General features: G+C 38.1%; 3 protein-coding genes across 3 annotated transcripts in view; 1 reads left to right on the top strand and 2 right to left on the bottom strand.

The window, feature by feature from the left end:
* Positions 1 to 572: 572 nt before the first annotated feature.
* Positions 573 to 9,105, bottom strand: ptges3b (prostaglandin E synthase 3b (cytosolic)). Its single transcript, XM_079587473.1, has 8 exons — positions 8,909 to 9,105; positions 6,290 to 6,403; positions 6,104 to 6,173; positions 5,904 to 6,002; positions 3,987 to 4,076; positions 3,807 to 3,863; positions 2,408 to 2,432; positions 573 to 1,006 (listed from the first exon to the last, which is right to left on the bottom strand). Coding segments are annotated over exons 1-8 (477 nt in total). The 5' UTR covers positions 8,911 to 9,105; the 3' UTR covers positions 573 to 986.
* Positions 9,106 to 9,703: 598 nt separating this feature from the next.
* The window catches only part of p4htma (prolyl 4-hydroxylase, transmembrane a), a 31,394-nt gene continuing 25,948 nt past the window's right edge, over positions 9,704 to 15,149 (top strand). The window contains exons 1-2 of the mRNA XM_079588967.1: positions 9,704 to 10,494; positions 11,966 to 12,047. Coding sequence (XP_079445093.1) covers positions 10,153 to 10,494; positions 11,966 to 12,047 — 424 coding nt within the window. The 5' untranslated portion in view covers positions 9,704 to 10,152. The remainder of the gene's footprint in view (positions 10,495 to 11,965; positions 12,048 to 15,149) is intronic.
* Positions 12,157 to 15,149, bottom strand: part of LOC306986086 (secreted frizzled-related protein 5) — a gene marked incomplete at its 5' end in the record, with an annotated part of 3,366 nt that continues 373 nt past the window's right edge. The window contains 3 exons of the mRNA XM_079588968.1: positions 12,157 to 12,598; positions 14,138 to 14,227; positions 14,333 to 14,511. Of these exons, the coding sequence (XP_079445094.1) occupies positions 12,279 to 12,598; positions 14,138 to 14,227; positions 14,333 to 14,511 (589 nt within the window). The 3' untranslated portion in view covers positions 12,157 to 12,278. The remainder of the gene's footprint in view (positions 12,599 to 14,137; positions 14,228 to 14,332; positions 14,512 to 15,149) is intronic.

Genomic DNA, 15,149 nt, shown 5'->3' with positions numbered 1-15,149 from the left:
CGATATATTTAACCGCTAACTAGTTACATTTTTGGTAATTCACCCAGAAATAAAACATCTTTCATAATTTACTAATGTCATACCAAACATATCCATTTAACAGTTTAGCAGACAAAATGAAAAGGTGAGCATTGAGCAGTTTATTAGAAATACGTAGACAAAATTGAAAGCTTTTTTCTTTTGAAAACAAGCAATGTGCACAAAACAGTCCCAATTTGTTGATAGTGCAAACTTATTTGGTCTTTTTTTTTTTTTTTTGACTTGATCTGAAACATACAATACCTTTCTGTTTCCCAGTAAAGACATCATACTGCAGTCATAATATTAAAGACATTAACAGTCCAATACCAAATACAGTGCCGATATAGACTTCGGGAAACTGGATCATTTCAGAGGGAAATATCAACCACCAACAAATCTGGTACCACGAGGGCTAGTGTTAGGAGACGATTGAAGTGTGTTAGGGAGGTGGGTTTAATGTCTAATAACTGCTACTTACAGTTCTTACGCTTTAATCACAAGGTCGTCCACTATACGGATTTTACAAGACACAAACTACCTTCACCTCTGCAAAGTTTGTCACTTTTCATTTTAATTTCAATGCCTCACAATAAAAAAGAAACTTTCCATTACATCTATTGCTTATCAGTTGAAAAAATATGAATACAGTGCAGTATTTCCAAACAGTTGAAGTATACATCATGTTTTAGTACAGATTAAAAGAAAACAAAAAAAAAGCCGGGACTGCTCATAAGGAGAGGGACGACGAAGCTCTGTACAACAATATGCATATAAACTCCCAACAGAGGGTTATGTCGATCTTCTGGAGTGCAGCCACGGAGTGGACAGAGGTGATGCGCATGAATCCACTGATCTCAATCAATTCAGCTTTGCTCTCTTTCAGATCATGTACCATTCAGATGACAGCTCTTTTCATTCGCACGTCATCCCCCTCCTCCTCTGTCTGTCCACAATGTGCCAGCCGCTTATTCCAGATCTGGCATTTCTGGGGGAGAAACACAAAACATGTTGAAGGAAAACAACAAAATTACATCACCGGGTCAGTGCGTGGACCATCAGGGAATGTACTTTGGGCTTTAAGACCTATCCGGACGGGATTAACTTTACAAGGGTAGATGGAGTAATGTAATTTTACCACAGGACGTCTGTAATATTAATGGCCAATTCGCACGGGATAAGATATCTCAGTAAAACTAGCAGAAGTGGGAGGAGTAACTCGATTTACACCCTGTGTGTATTGCGTTGCTTCCTGATATCACGTGCACAAACACATATAACCTATATTTATATATATGAAACAGCTATGTCAGGTCGAACGATGTATTTATTAACTTCAGATTGGATTATGTTGGTAATAGGCACTTGCCTAACGCTAAAAGATGTTTCGTGCCTCTAACAAGTGCTGTCGATCTTCTTTCTGATCTGAACGGTGTGTGGACAACACTTGAGTTTGTCTCAGCGTCTAGAACGCAACTGAATGCTTTTTCAAGCGTCTCCATACTTGAAAACCCGCGGAAAACCACAGGAAATTATGAAATATTTACGTACATATTTACAGCGGGTCTATTCACACGGGATTCATATTACGTGAGGTAATTTTTTACAGAAGGTAAAAGTCGGCGTAATCTTTACTGACATTGTCCGTAACGGTTACTGAGATGGCGCATTCGGACGGGACTAAAAGCACAGAGAAGCTCTGGTAATTACCGCATTACTTTACCCCACCTCTCCATGTTAAACTAGTCCCGTCCGAATAGGGCTTTAGTCTCATTTTGTTCCAACCTTTAAGTTTCTTCTGTAAAACACGAATGAGGAAAATCCATTATGTACTTGTATAAAGGTAACGGCTGCTCTTCTTGCAGTTACAATAAACGTGGCCTGAAGTTCACACTTTCACTAGTGCTTTTGTTTCTTTTTTTAACTCACCAGGACATTCGCAATGACTCAAATTCACCTTTCACATTCAATAGATGAAAGTCATACAAGTTTGTAACGACAAGAAGGAAAATTTCTGTTCTCGCATGTCAAGCAAGTACAGCCGAGCTTCTGTTTTCTATATTTGATGTATGTGCGTTGATCAGTGATTATATGTGAATAAATTAAATCTATTCATAATCATATTAATCAATGTTTCATTATATAAGACTTGGATTAAACAACTCAATTCATTTGGATTATGTTCAGTCTTTATGTACATTTTAAAGCTTGAAACTAGTGTTGATTAGATTTAGATGACTTTAAAGTCATTTTAAATAAAATGTAAGAGTATATCAAAAACAGCCGAATGAAAAAAGTAAACAGCGTGAATCATGACTTTCGGGTGAACTTCCCCTTTTAATAAAAGTAATGACCTGGAAGTATAAGCTAGAAAAAGAGGAAAACTTACTTTCGTCATCACTATCAGCTGATTCCTGAAAAGAAAACAATCAACTGTTAAAAGTGTGTTGAGAACTCTGTGTTCTGTTCCCTCCCGTTGAGCTCCGCCCCCTCAAGAGCCGCACCCGACTGGATGTGACCCGCCCTAATCGAGCCTAATTACACAAGGCTTCCTTGAGGCCGACTAGTTGAATAATCATTTAGAAAACCTCAACTAGCCAATTACAAAGTTTTTTTTTTATAATTATAACAAAGTATGATACTTAAAAAGTTCACATAATCCCATAATTTACTCACCCTCAAGCCATCCTAGGTGTATATGACTTTCTTCTTTCAGCCGAACACAATCAGAGTTATATTAAAAAACATCCAAGCTTTATAATGGGAGTGAATAGTAACTGAGATTTTGAAGCTCCAAAAAGGGCATCCATCCATCATAAAAGTAATCCAAACGGCTCCAGTGCCTTTTAAAACAAAGTCATATGTATCCATATTTTAAAAAAAAACTTTATAAAACTATAATCACTGGCTTCCGGTAAAGGCTGTACCGCGAGTCTAGTTCCAGTGGAAGTGTGACCTCTGACCCGACGCATGACATAGGATGTAGGAGTAGCGTAAGCTTAGGTGAGAACCGACGAGCTGGGCAACAAACTCAAGCTCCTTTTCTCTTATATCGTAATCCTCCGACATTGGCCTTTAAAACTCCTCGTTTTAAACGAATCTAAATCGTGAACCGTGTTTTGTTTTGCTCTTTGCTCCCTCCTCTGCGCTTCACCATTCATTCATTCTCACCTAAGCTTACACTACACCTACGTCGGGTCAGAGGTCACCATTCCGCTCTTGTGAACACGCGCCAGTGATTATGGTTTATAAAGTTTTAAATAACTATACCAAAAAACCTAATCGCTTCGCTTCTGAAGGCATTTATTAACCCATTGGATTCGTATGGATTACTTTTATTTTATTTTTGGAGCTTCAGAATCTCGGGTGCTATTCAATGCCAATTACAAAGCTGGGAAAAGCCAGGTTATTATTTAACATAACTCAGATTGTGTTCGGCTGAAAGAAGAAAGTCATACACCAAGGATGGCTTGAGGGTGAGTAAATTATGGGATAATTTTCAGGTGAACTATTGACTTCACTGTAAAGTGTCATCATTTACTCACCTAACATTGTTCCAAACCTCTATGACTTTTTCTTCAGTGGAACACAAAAGATATTTTTGTCCCTACTATGAAAGTCAATGGGATACAACACAACAATGGACCCATTGTATGGACAAAATATATTTTATGTCAGAAGAACGGAAGTCATACAGCTTTGGGATGACATGAGGGTCAGTGACTACTTTAGGGGAACTACCCCATTTACTAAACTATTACACGCATGCAGAAACTATTAAATCTTACCTCATCTGCTCCATCTAGATCAGGTAAATCATCCTCTCCTCCCATGTTGCCCATCATCTAAAACCAACAAATCATGCCAGAACAGCACATTAATTAGACATATTCCTCACACACTTCTCATAATAATAGGGAATACTGCTGGGAAGGTGAATAGCTATTTTTGAACTAGAAATAACTAACCTCTGAAAAGCGATCATAGTTGGCCACATCTTCCTCTGAATCATCCTCCCAGTCTTTCCAGTTGTTGAAGTCAACACTAAGCCAGTTGACCTGTAGACAAAAAAGACAAAAATTAAGTTTGATCTTAACCAAGTCAACAATAAATATTAAAGTAAAGTATTAATAGTATACATTTTTAAAGTACCCCTAATTATACTTTTCACAACAGACTGGGTCATCTGACCAATCAGAACAGAGGAAGCTCGCAGAAAGGAGGGGTTTAGAGAGACTGAATCTTTGAACCATTTCAGACACTATGAGAAGAGAGGTGATGTGTAATGTATATTATGAAAAAATTAAAAGTGTTTTTGACCTTGGATGCATGTAAACCTATTGTAGGAGACATTTAAAACAAAATTAGAAACCTTTAAAATAGCATAATAGTGGCACTTACCAAAATTAGTGGTCAACTAACATTGTTTTTTTATAATGACTGATGCGGCAACTTCTTGATTCTCAATAAATAAAATTATTTAGAGATGTACCGATTACAATTTTCTAGGCCGATTCCGATTTCTCATTTTCATTAATTTTTTCGAACCACTTTACAGCACACACATTTATTTTCTATATATATTTTTTTATAAAACACCATATACTTTTACCCAAACTGAATAATAAAAACAAAATTAAAAGTTTAAATCAGTAAATTTTCTATAGATATTTTTGAGTCTTCATTTTCTTTTCTGACATAGGCTACTCAAGTTCTTGTTAAAACACACTAGACATGCAAATTCTGTGCATTTTGGGCACTTTTCTGTGTGAATTCATATTTATATTGTCCATCAAAAGTGTGCTTTCACTTTAATTGAGCGTGAGCAGCGCACTTTAATGCTGCTCACGCGACGCTCCTGCTCCCGGTGTAAACACACTCATTGATTAACATGCACGCCGGGAAAAATACGCGCTGCTCACGCTTGCGGTGTGAAACGGCCATAATTCACGAGGTTTACAACGTGCGGTCCGTGTGCATGTGTGATGCTGATGTTAATCATGCGGCGCCCGAGTGCATTTGACCGGCATAAAATCGGCATGTCAGACTGACATATGGTCGCCGGTCATAGCCGACCGATCACGTGAAAATCGGCCAATTCCGATCAATCGGTGCATCTCTAAAAAAAATTGTTGGGAAAAATATGAATAAAAAGGAAGTAATCTGGCAAGTTAGTGCACAGTGGGATTATATTTTTTTCAAATAAAGCCTCTAACACTAATTTTACTTACAGCACATTGAAAATTACATGAATATGACATAGTGGGCAACTGAATGTAACAAAATCAAGGGTAGTTTAAAATCAAGGGTTTAAAGTTTGTTGATCGTGCGACTCCAGTGACGCTGAACTCTCCCTTCAAAATATCTGGCAGCTGGATTCGACAGAGTCTGCGAGGTTTGTGAAATTAGATATCCAAAGATTTGTTTAAATGATATAAATGAGTATTTGCTGAATGCTGACAATAAATGAGAAAGTATAATAGTGTTTGCTTTTCGGTTACTAATGATAAAAGCAAGGGCTAAAATACTTTCGTATACAATTTACTTTCTCTGTTTAACAGTTCTATCCAGTAACGTATTAAGACAAAACTGATAAACAGAGACCATAACTAATGAAGATGGAGAATTGAAGCGCTGTGTGCTCAGCGACGTCAAATAAAAGTGTGACGCTCCCTCCCAAAATAAAAGCTCCAATATATTGGCCAAACATAATTTTTTTTTATATATATTTGGCGATATATCGGTCGACCACTATTTTAAATTAACACTAAAATCCACACTTAACTTTGAGTTTGACTTCAAATTGTCAAGATATATCTCCTAAAGTTGTTAATCAAATAAAAAAAACATTTGAATTGCAAATAAAGCAACAACAGTAAACTTGCCTTTGCCTTGTCTTTTGTTATCCTGGGCCAGGATTTCCCTGGCTCTGCTTTCCGTAAACAGCACAAGACCGACCGGTCTGTACGCTTATGTTTGGACCCCTGAGAATAGAAAGTAAAACATAAAACAAAACACTCTCATCCTCAAATGTACATCCAACTAATCACCGAATCACGATATCTCAATTGTGTGCTAAACTCACATCTTGATCGATGGATCCAAAAAGGTCAATTTCATTTGAGTGCTTCATATTATCCGTCCCACTGAGACAACTGAAGAAGAGCACAGAAGACGACGTTAGCTAAACCACACAACATTCAGACTGCAGGCAATGACAATAAGAAGCTGTTGGTGTTTTACAATAGATGTTGAAATTACAACTACATACCTGAAACCAAATTTGGACTTTTCAAAATTTACTTTCACATCCTTGCTGTCCTCCACCAGAAACTCAATGAAGACAGAGTCCCGTCTGTCGTACCACTTAGCAGATGCTGGTTGCCTGAGGAGGAAATTAAAATTATGGATTGAGTGAATAGAATACTTCAGCGATAAACATTTTATATAAGGAAATAGTCATTTTAGGATCATTTAAATGAATGGATAGAATATGCCGATCAATCAGCTGATATTTGGTCATTCTATGGTTAGCCTATATCAAAGACTTTATAGAAAGATGGTTCACTCCTATTACTTATGAAATGGAGAAAGTGCAACACGCAATAAGGTGGAATAAGTCCCGCCTTCTAAAGAAATGAGCCAATCGGCGTTCGGAAAAGTCATCGCATCACTGCAGCTGCCGTTAGAAGCTGTGGTTCCTATAGAAACCGCCATGTGCTCTGAGACGTGGCTTTAGGGTGGCACATAAGCTTGGCCTAGCCTGAAAAATGCATTTTTTTGCCATGATTCGAGCGTTTAGAGACAGTCGTCAGATTTCATTGGTGATTTCAAATATGAAATGTAATCCTAAGCCAGTTAGAAGAGTTCCCCATTTAAAAATATAGGAGCTGCACTTTCATGTCCGAGAGGCGTTTCAAAAACCAAACACGTTTTCCCATATATCATTGAAAACTAGCCTCACATATTTGAAAGATAATAAATATTGTGGGGTAAGATTTTATTTTGGCCGATACCAATATGGTTAGTAAGAAACAACTATGAAGTAGTGAGCGAATTTTTAGTTATTTAGTCAAGAGAAGTGATTGTGTCTTTTGTTGTTTGCTGTTACTTTAAAACCGAATGCATAGATCCAATATACTGGTAGACAAGTTCATTTAAAATATAACTGACAATGTTTACAAAGACACCCGCTAAGACGGGCATTTTGATATAATTTTGTGTGAATTAGAAGAGAACTCAATTCCATATTTGTGCTTTCCGGGCGCACGCTTTGGATGTGTGGACGGACACGCTAAACTTGAGTTGAAAGAGAACCGAACTCTCTCTCCCGTGTCTTCTTGCGCTTGAATATAAGAGTACACTTTCGTGAACATAGATTTCCGTCAATTGTCCCGATCGTCCTTCACGCTGGCCCCAGGGAGTCTGTATTGACGAGCACTGCTGTATTTGGTACAGATTTCATTTTGTTTTATCAAGTATTTAATTATTTTACCCAGAGAAAAAGGTTGGATTAATGAGTAACCACTATGTTTTTATGACTCTAATAATAGTGTCCAATTGCTTATATGGAAAACAGATTTTATATAATTATAGTAATAAATAAATAAAGTAATTTAAATAATTACTTTATGAAGCAACTACTAAATAATTATTAGACAAAAAAAATGCATTGTAAATATTGTAATAATATTGTTTGCATTAATCGGTTTCCACACTTTTACCATTGACAAAATATAATTCAAATATAAAAAATATAGTATTGTTCACCTTGTTCTGTAGATATCAGATATCAGATATCAGTGTTTAATATATTGGGTGTTAAAACACCATTTCCCACAAATATTAGTAGCAGGTGAGGCACAGACAACTTGATTCGTTCAACAAATAAATAGACCTGCAAAGAGCAGGTGGCATGGACATCTGTGACACAGCACTTCAATCTGCCGCCTGTTAACGTTACTGCTCCTTTTCTAAAGGATGGTGTATCAAATTCTAGAAACAAGTAAACACTGCTAAACAAAGGTTGAGTTCAGAGTTCAGTTCCTTTCTCAAACTGTACATGCCCATAGGACCACATTCATTAACTGATAACTGATGTGAAATAGTACCATTAGGACACAGCTAAGCTTTTTTTTTTTTTTTTTTTTTCATATAATATGCTTACATCATTTAATCAATATGATAATCTGAGTCCCAACAATTTGTGGAAATACTCCATTGGGCCATTGCAATAAAATCAAGGATTATCGTTTAAAAGCACATCGCGGTTGAGGGACAGACTCTTGATGAGAGGTTCAGATATAATCGCTGTCTTCTTGTAGTGTGCTCACTGAATAGTGAGTGTTATGAGTGTGTTCTTTCATTCATTCACTCACACACACACACACACACCAGCTCTCTGGCCCTGCAGCACGTGCAGGCGGCGCGCGCATTTAACCGTAAAAGAAACCGATAAACTCCCCTTCGCATCCGCTACTCTTTCAGCGAGTTCGTCGATAATAAAATACATTTTACAAAGATGTGTGTATTTATGAACGGACTTGGGTGGAAAAACGGCGCAAAATGCTAACATTGGTGACCTTATTCAGGCTAACTGTAACGCGCCAACTTATACTTACACTATATTATTACACATTTCAACATATATTATAGAGTTCTGAACCTAATGTTTTTAAATTTAGCGTTTTATAAACCTGCAGGGGGCTTCATTGAGGTACTAGATAGTTTAACGACTACGAGAGGAGTGAATGAGTCGTGCGGAAGTAAGCTAATGCTGGCTAGCGATAAGCTTCATAGTCTACACACAGTTATTTTGTGCTGGTTTCAGTAACAAACTGTATTTTGCATAAATCTGAACAGATATATTCAACATAGAGTACACACTTACATGACTTTGGCGGCTGTGTGTGTAAATGTGTGATAGTCGGCGTCTGCTCAGAGGTTTTTCTGGTATGTTCTCCCGATGTTCTGTTCTGGTGGTGGTGGTGTGTCGCGGGTGGGCGGGGCCTCAAACCACGCCCCTCACAAGCGTTGGACTTTTCTAGAGCTTCCGTTTCAAATTTCAAGCGCAAAGCAAATAATGCAACATCGTCAGTGACCAACATCATTAACTTACTTCAAGCTTGCTCAATAATAAAAAATAATAAAAAATTAATTACTTGTCAATAATAAATTATATAGTAAAGTGCTTGATAAATAATATTCTGGAAGCCCATTTTCGCCACATTACAACAAAAATGCTTAATTATTTAAATCTGAATTATGATATATACTACTTAAAAAGGGAAAAAATTACATAAACACTCATACTAAATAATAATTGTTATACTTTTGACTATCTTTGTCATAATTGTGACATAAAAAGTCGAAATGATAAGATAAAAAAGGCATATGACATACCGATGAAGTTTTAAATCATAAAATAAAATGTCAAAATGATGACATACTAGATTATGAGATTAGAAAACAGAAATTGTGAGAGTGAGGAAAAAATAAATTATGACGTAGTACGTCATAATCTCGAATAAAATAAAATAACATAATATTAAATAGAATACAATTTATTTTAAGTAAATAGTAGTATTTGTAATTAATACAAAATTAAGTCTAAATTGTATTAAAAAGACAATTAAGTGAAATAAAAAAACGTCCTGCTTTTATTTTGAAAGGAACCGTTGGTTCTAGCTTAGCGTCGGTTACTTCGCGTTGCTTGCAGGATGAATGACAGATGATTATAAACGCTGTTGTTATTTTCCATCTCCGTTTATAAAGAAGTCGTGCGGTGGTTTTTCTCTCGCTTTTATTAATCTGTTATGTGTAGGATTGGTCTGATTTAATCGCCCATTGGATTATAAGATTTTAGACTGTTGACATCTTTCTAAATCTTTCCTCCGGTTCATCCTGAAGAAATTCCTGCACAGATCCCTTATCCATACATGCACGATGGACCTTTTTTATGAATGTATGATCAATATCTGCATCTGAATCGCCATGTAGGCATATAGTCGTGTGTAATAACGCTCGCCAGGTAACAAACCAGGTAAAGTCAGTTGGCCGATCATCAGCTGGGAGGAGGAGAGGTTAGATCAGGGCAATGCACGGGGGAAGAGCAGTGATTTAACTTAGGAGGAGATGCGTGAGTATGAGGACAGTTTGCACGGGCTCGAGGGGGAGTTTATGGATCATTTCCCCCCGCCACCACCGCGACATCACCCGCTCGCCCGGGAGCGCATGAACATCCAGAAGAGCAGCGTCTGCTCCAGGGCTTACTTCGTGGTGGTGATGGCCTTCTTCCACATCTACATCATTAATATCATAGCTCTGCTTCTTTATGTGCACTATAACACGGGGTCTGGGGAGCAGGATGTGCTCCTTGAGAAGAGTGTCCCAGGACCCATGCCTGAACACCAAACCCCTTCTCCAAACCTGAGGCCTGAGCTCTCCTTCCAGCTGCCTCGCCTGGAGGGCATTCGGGTAAGACCATAGACTGTAGCATTACTCACTATATGACTTATATTTTTATTCTGTAATGCCTTCCATCTCAAATAGGTCATTTTTAAGATGTGAGAGATCAGGGAGTATTGTTATTTATTTCTCATGTTCTGTGATAGCATTCATATATTTGTCTGTTAAATTAATGAAATAAAGTATACAACTTATGTTAGCCTAGCTGTGTAAAAAAAAAGAGAAGTAAAGTACAATAACCCATTGGCAATGTATTGTTATACTAATAGAAAACATGATTATTAAACATTAAATTTTGTGCATTAATAATTAACAATTAATAATGCATCCCTCATCACTACAACCACCCTCATTTAATTTGAGCCTATATGTAGATGTATGAATTTTTTTTTTTTTTTTTTACAATAATACAATGAGACAGAAATTTAGAAAACACTTCTCCCTTAAATACTAATTTATATTATTATTATAATTATAAAGGAATCAATAATGAGGGAAACCAAATCAGTAACCAAGGCTGTGTTCGAAATCGCCCCCTAAACCCTCGTTCACTATTCCCTAGTCCCTACATTACTCCACTAATATAGTCCACTAATATAGTCCACTTGAAGGAGTGAGTGAATTCGGACACCGAGTGAGCCGGAAGTGCAGCCGCTTTTGTATAGTTTGTGCTTGCTGTTTAATAACTTGGCAAAACTTTAGAAACCCAGCAAATTGGCAGTTCTAATAGTAGTGAAAAGAATTATCTGGAACTCTGTCATGGAAACTAGCATGTATAAACCGTTTAAACAATTTAATAATCAAGTAAGAAGTCATTTATACCTGTATGATATTACGCTGTCGCCACATTGGACCAGCGGTTTGGGAAAATGGATGGATGGATGATTCGCAATCTTCTGGTCAGACGCGGGAATTCATTCGGCACGACTCTCACAGTGCATTACGGGTATTCTCTAGCCGTTGAGCCTAAATTAGTTGTACACTCGTTATTGCGGTGCATTGTGGGATTGAATGAGTGCACTCGTGCCACTATGGTTTCGGACACCACTACAAATGGCTGTCCCCTCAAATAGTGGCCTATTTAAGGGTATAGTGTGCGATTTCAGACACAGCCTATGTGACATCAAACGAGAAGCGGGAACAAAGGGCACAAGACCAGAAACAGGGAAGCAATGATAAACAAACTACAATTTCATAAGACAGAACACAAACCTGACAGCGCTTCTGTCATTTTTATTAGTTCAGTTTTAGTACTACAATATAAACCAAGGCAGAATTTAAGAAGTTAATTTTTTATTTAAATTATTTCAAGGCTGTGTTGCTGTGCGGATTCGGAATTTAAATAATCACAGGTTTATAAATGATTATTGATATGTTTAAAAATGCCTTTAATATCCAGCTGTGTCTGAGTGATGCTACCCAATTATGTGTGTGTAATCCAATGTTAATGAGACTTACATGCTATATCTTTTCTGCTCAGGTTGGGCATGTGCAAAGAGTGTCTCTCGTCCCCGACCGGACCCATAACATGCGCACCCTCAGCTTGAAACCACTGCTGTTTGGTGAGTTTCAGCTTTTCATGTATTCAAATCTTGACGTTTTTGGGTTCAACTCCTTAATTATGGATGTAAAAGTAGCACTGAGATTTGTGGCAGAAAATGGACGCGTGAACACATTTTAAAATGGTTTAATATCTTTAAAAAATATAGTTCAAGGATCTTCTATTATTTACAACATTATGAACACACTGAGATACCTTTTTAAACACCCTCTTTGTCCCGCCATCTGAAACTCTACCCTCTACACCGATGGCTTTTCCACTTGCGTGCCGCTTGGTTGAGGTGTCGCGGGCGCTTCCCCCAGCCGAAAGCTTTAGTGACCAGCAGTCTCTTGCCCGTCACAGTGCCCGTCAACAGGAAGGTTCCCCCGTCGGGATGGTTGCGGGTCAGGTTGCCCACGCAGGTGGCGTCTCGCTCCAGCCACAGTGTCAGACGACTCCTCATTTCCCCCCCCAGCAGCGGCCCGTGCTTCAGGACCTCCAGCCGAGAGCCCAGCGAGAACATGGTCAGGACAGAGCTACTGGAGTTCAGTTTGGATAGACGCACTTTAACCACTAGCAGAGAGAAGGAAATTGATGAGCAATGAGTTAGTTTCAGCATTAAAGACGTCCTATAATGCCCCTTTTCACAAGATGTAAAATAAGTCTCTGATGTCCCCAGAGTAAATGTGAAGTTTTAGCACAAAATACCCCACAGATATTTTTATATAGCATGTTTAAAATTGTCACTTTTTGAGGGTCAGTAAAAACGTGACGTTTTAGTGTGTGTCCCTTTAAATGCAAATGAGCTGCTTCTCCCGGCACAGGGGGCGGAGCTTCAAGAGATCGTGTCCTTTTACCTCACATTTACACATATCCCCCCCCCTCCGTTTTCAATAATAACATCGTGCGCACAACATTGTTTTCAAAAAAGTTGTCATTTACATCAACCCACATAAATACGCCGTCGAGCGCAATCAAACCTATGGGCGGCAGTGTAGGGAGAAGGATAAAGCCATGCGAGCCAATCAGAATCCTCAGAATTGACAACAAGAGTTGTCTACAATAGTAGAGCAGTTGTATTTGCAAATGCAAACAGGCCAAAAGCGTTTGCACAAAAGTAAAAATGAGTATCACCTTTAACAGCATCCATGATCATCAGTAGCCAAACAAACTGTAAACATAGGGCGCTCGCGTGACATTAAGCATTTTCTTAATTTTCTCCCAGTTGACACGGCAACACATAACCGGCGTTATCAGAAATCTCCACTTTGGCTGGAGTTTTTAGAAAAAATGGTTTTCTGTGATAAAAACGGGGTTTTCGTGTAAATGAGAGGCCAAACCACAGGGAAATATCTGCGTCTTCCCTTCGTGTAAACGGGGCAACACACTGAAAATTTCAAAAACCTTTATGCCTTTATGCCTAAACCTTTTAACCTTTTATAAATGTATGTGTGTATGTGAAGTTTTAGCACAAAATACCCCACAGATATTTTTATATAGCATGTTAAAATTCTCACTTTTTGAGGGTCAGTAAAAAAAAGCGTAGTTTTTGTGTCTGTCCCTTTAAATGCAAATGAGCTGCTGCTCCTGGCACAGGGGGCGGAGCTTCAAGAGCTCGTGTCCTTTTACCTCACACAGACACACACTGAAAATGTCAAAAACGTTCTGCCTTTTATGTTAAACCGGAGTCAGAAAATGATGGAGAGACTCAAGAAGAAGTGACAGCATGTAGAACAACATTTCTGAATGGTTAGTTGATTTTTTAGCTTTTGTGTAGTTATCTTCTAGTCATTGATTAGCATATTCTGTCATGATAATCTAGAATTCGCGTTCCGGAGGCGGGGTTTATGTAAATTTTAGGGTTGGTGATGTCACTAACCCGGGAGTAGTGTCGTGTAGTCCCTACCAGCCGTTTGTTGTAGTCCTTAAAAAGCGATTTCTGTAAAATAAATATCTCCCTTTGCTTTGAACTTTGAGCGTCGTAACTTTGCAGATGTTGTTTATGCTCAAACAGCAACATTACACACTAACTAAAGTTAGAAAAGTGAAATCATAATCAACCACCCCTTTAATTATTTTTGGTGAACGAGCAAACACTGTAGCGTTTCTTACCAAAGTCACTTTTACAGAAGAGATCGAGCAGTTCTTTGGATGACGTGGCCTCCTCTAACTCGCAGTCTGTGCAGCTCGCCCGCGGCACCACTGAAACACACCACAAAAACCAGTTCGGTGGAGCAAACCCAGCATTGCTTTTGTCTACATGGCACTTCCAAAGTATGTATGGTAGAAAAAAAGATATATGTTTACCTCGGCCTTCGTTGCTGGTGCCGTTTTGCATATGCGCAACTGAGGAAATGCACATCAGGTGATCTTTGGGAAACTGGTCACATTGTAGTATTCTGGGCCAGGGGTAACCGTAGCAGTTCATGATGGGGGCACAGCTGTCCCGTACCGACACACACAAACTCCTGCATGGTGAAATGATCCTGAAAAGTGACACATTGTGTGATGATTTGATGTGGAAAGGTTGCTAAAGATGTCTGGTTCCTGAGCCCACCGCTTGAGAAGTATTTTCATTGGTGGTCTCGGCTATTTAGCCATGTTTAAGATTCGGAGCGCAGGAAAAAGCTTTAAAATAACAACAATTGCTATCGTTTCTATTGCATTACAGCAAACCTTTTATATAATCTATCAAATTTAAATGATGTAATCAAACAGAAATGCAATCCAATTAACACGGTCTTGCTTAAGCAAGAGTATTGTCTTGCTATATTGTCATTTATTTTGTGCCACAAATTTCATCGCATATGATTTTCACTTCCACTTAACATTAGCATTTGTACTCATTTGCATGATAATGTCACCATTTAACTGCCATGTAACGTTTACCAAAGGCCACAACTGAAATGATATCCACAATATATTTTTTAGGGTAACACTTTATTTTACAGTGTCCTTGTTACATGATACATGTATACTTACCATAGTAATAACAGTAAATTATGCATAATCACATGCGATTAACCCTAAACAAAACCAAACCCTAATCCTATAGCAAGTACATGTAGTTACTTAAAATTACTCCGTACTTAAATGTAAAGTTACAGTGTAACAAAAACACCTT

Source organism: Phoxinus phoxinus (assembly GCF_949152265.1).
Source record: "Phoxinus phoxinus genome assembly, chromosome: 18".
NCBI classification, from domain to species: domain Eukaryota; kingdom Metazoa; phylum Chordata; class Actinopteri; order Cypriniformes; family Leuciscidae; genus Phoxinus; species Phoxinus phoxinus.
The sequence above is the reverse complement of the archived record's forward strand: the minus strand, read 5'-3'. Positions and strand labels throughout refer to the sequence as shown.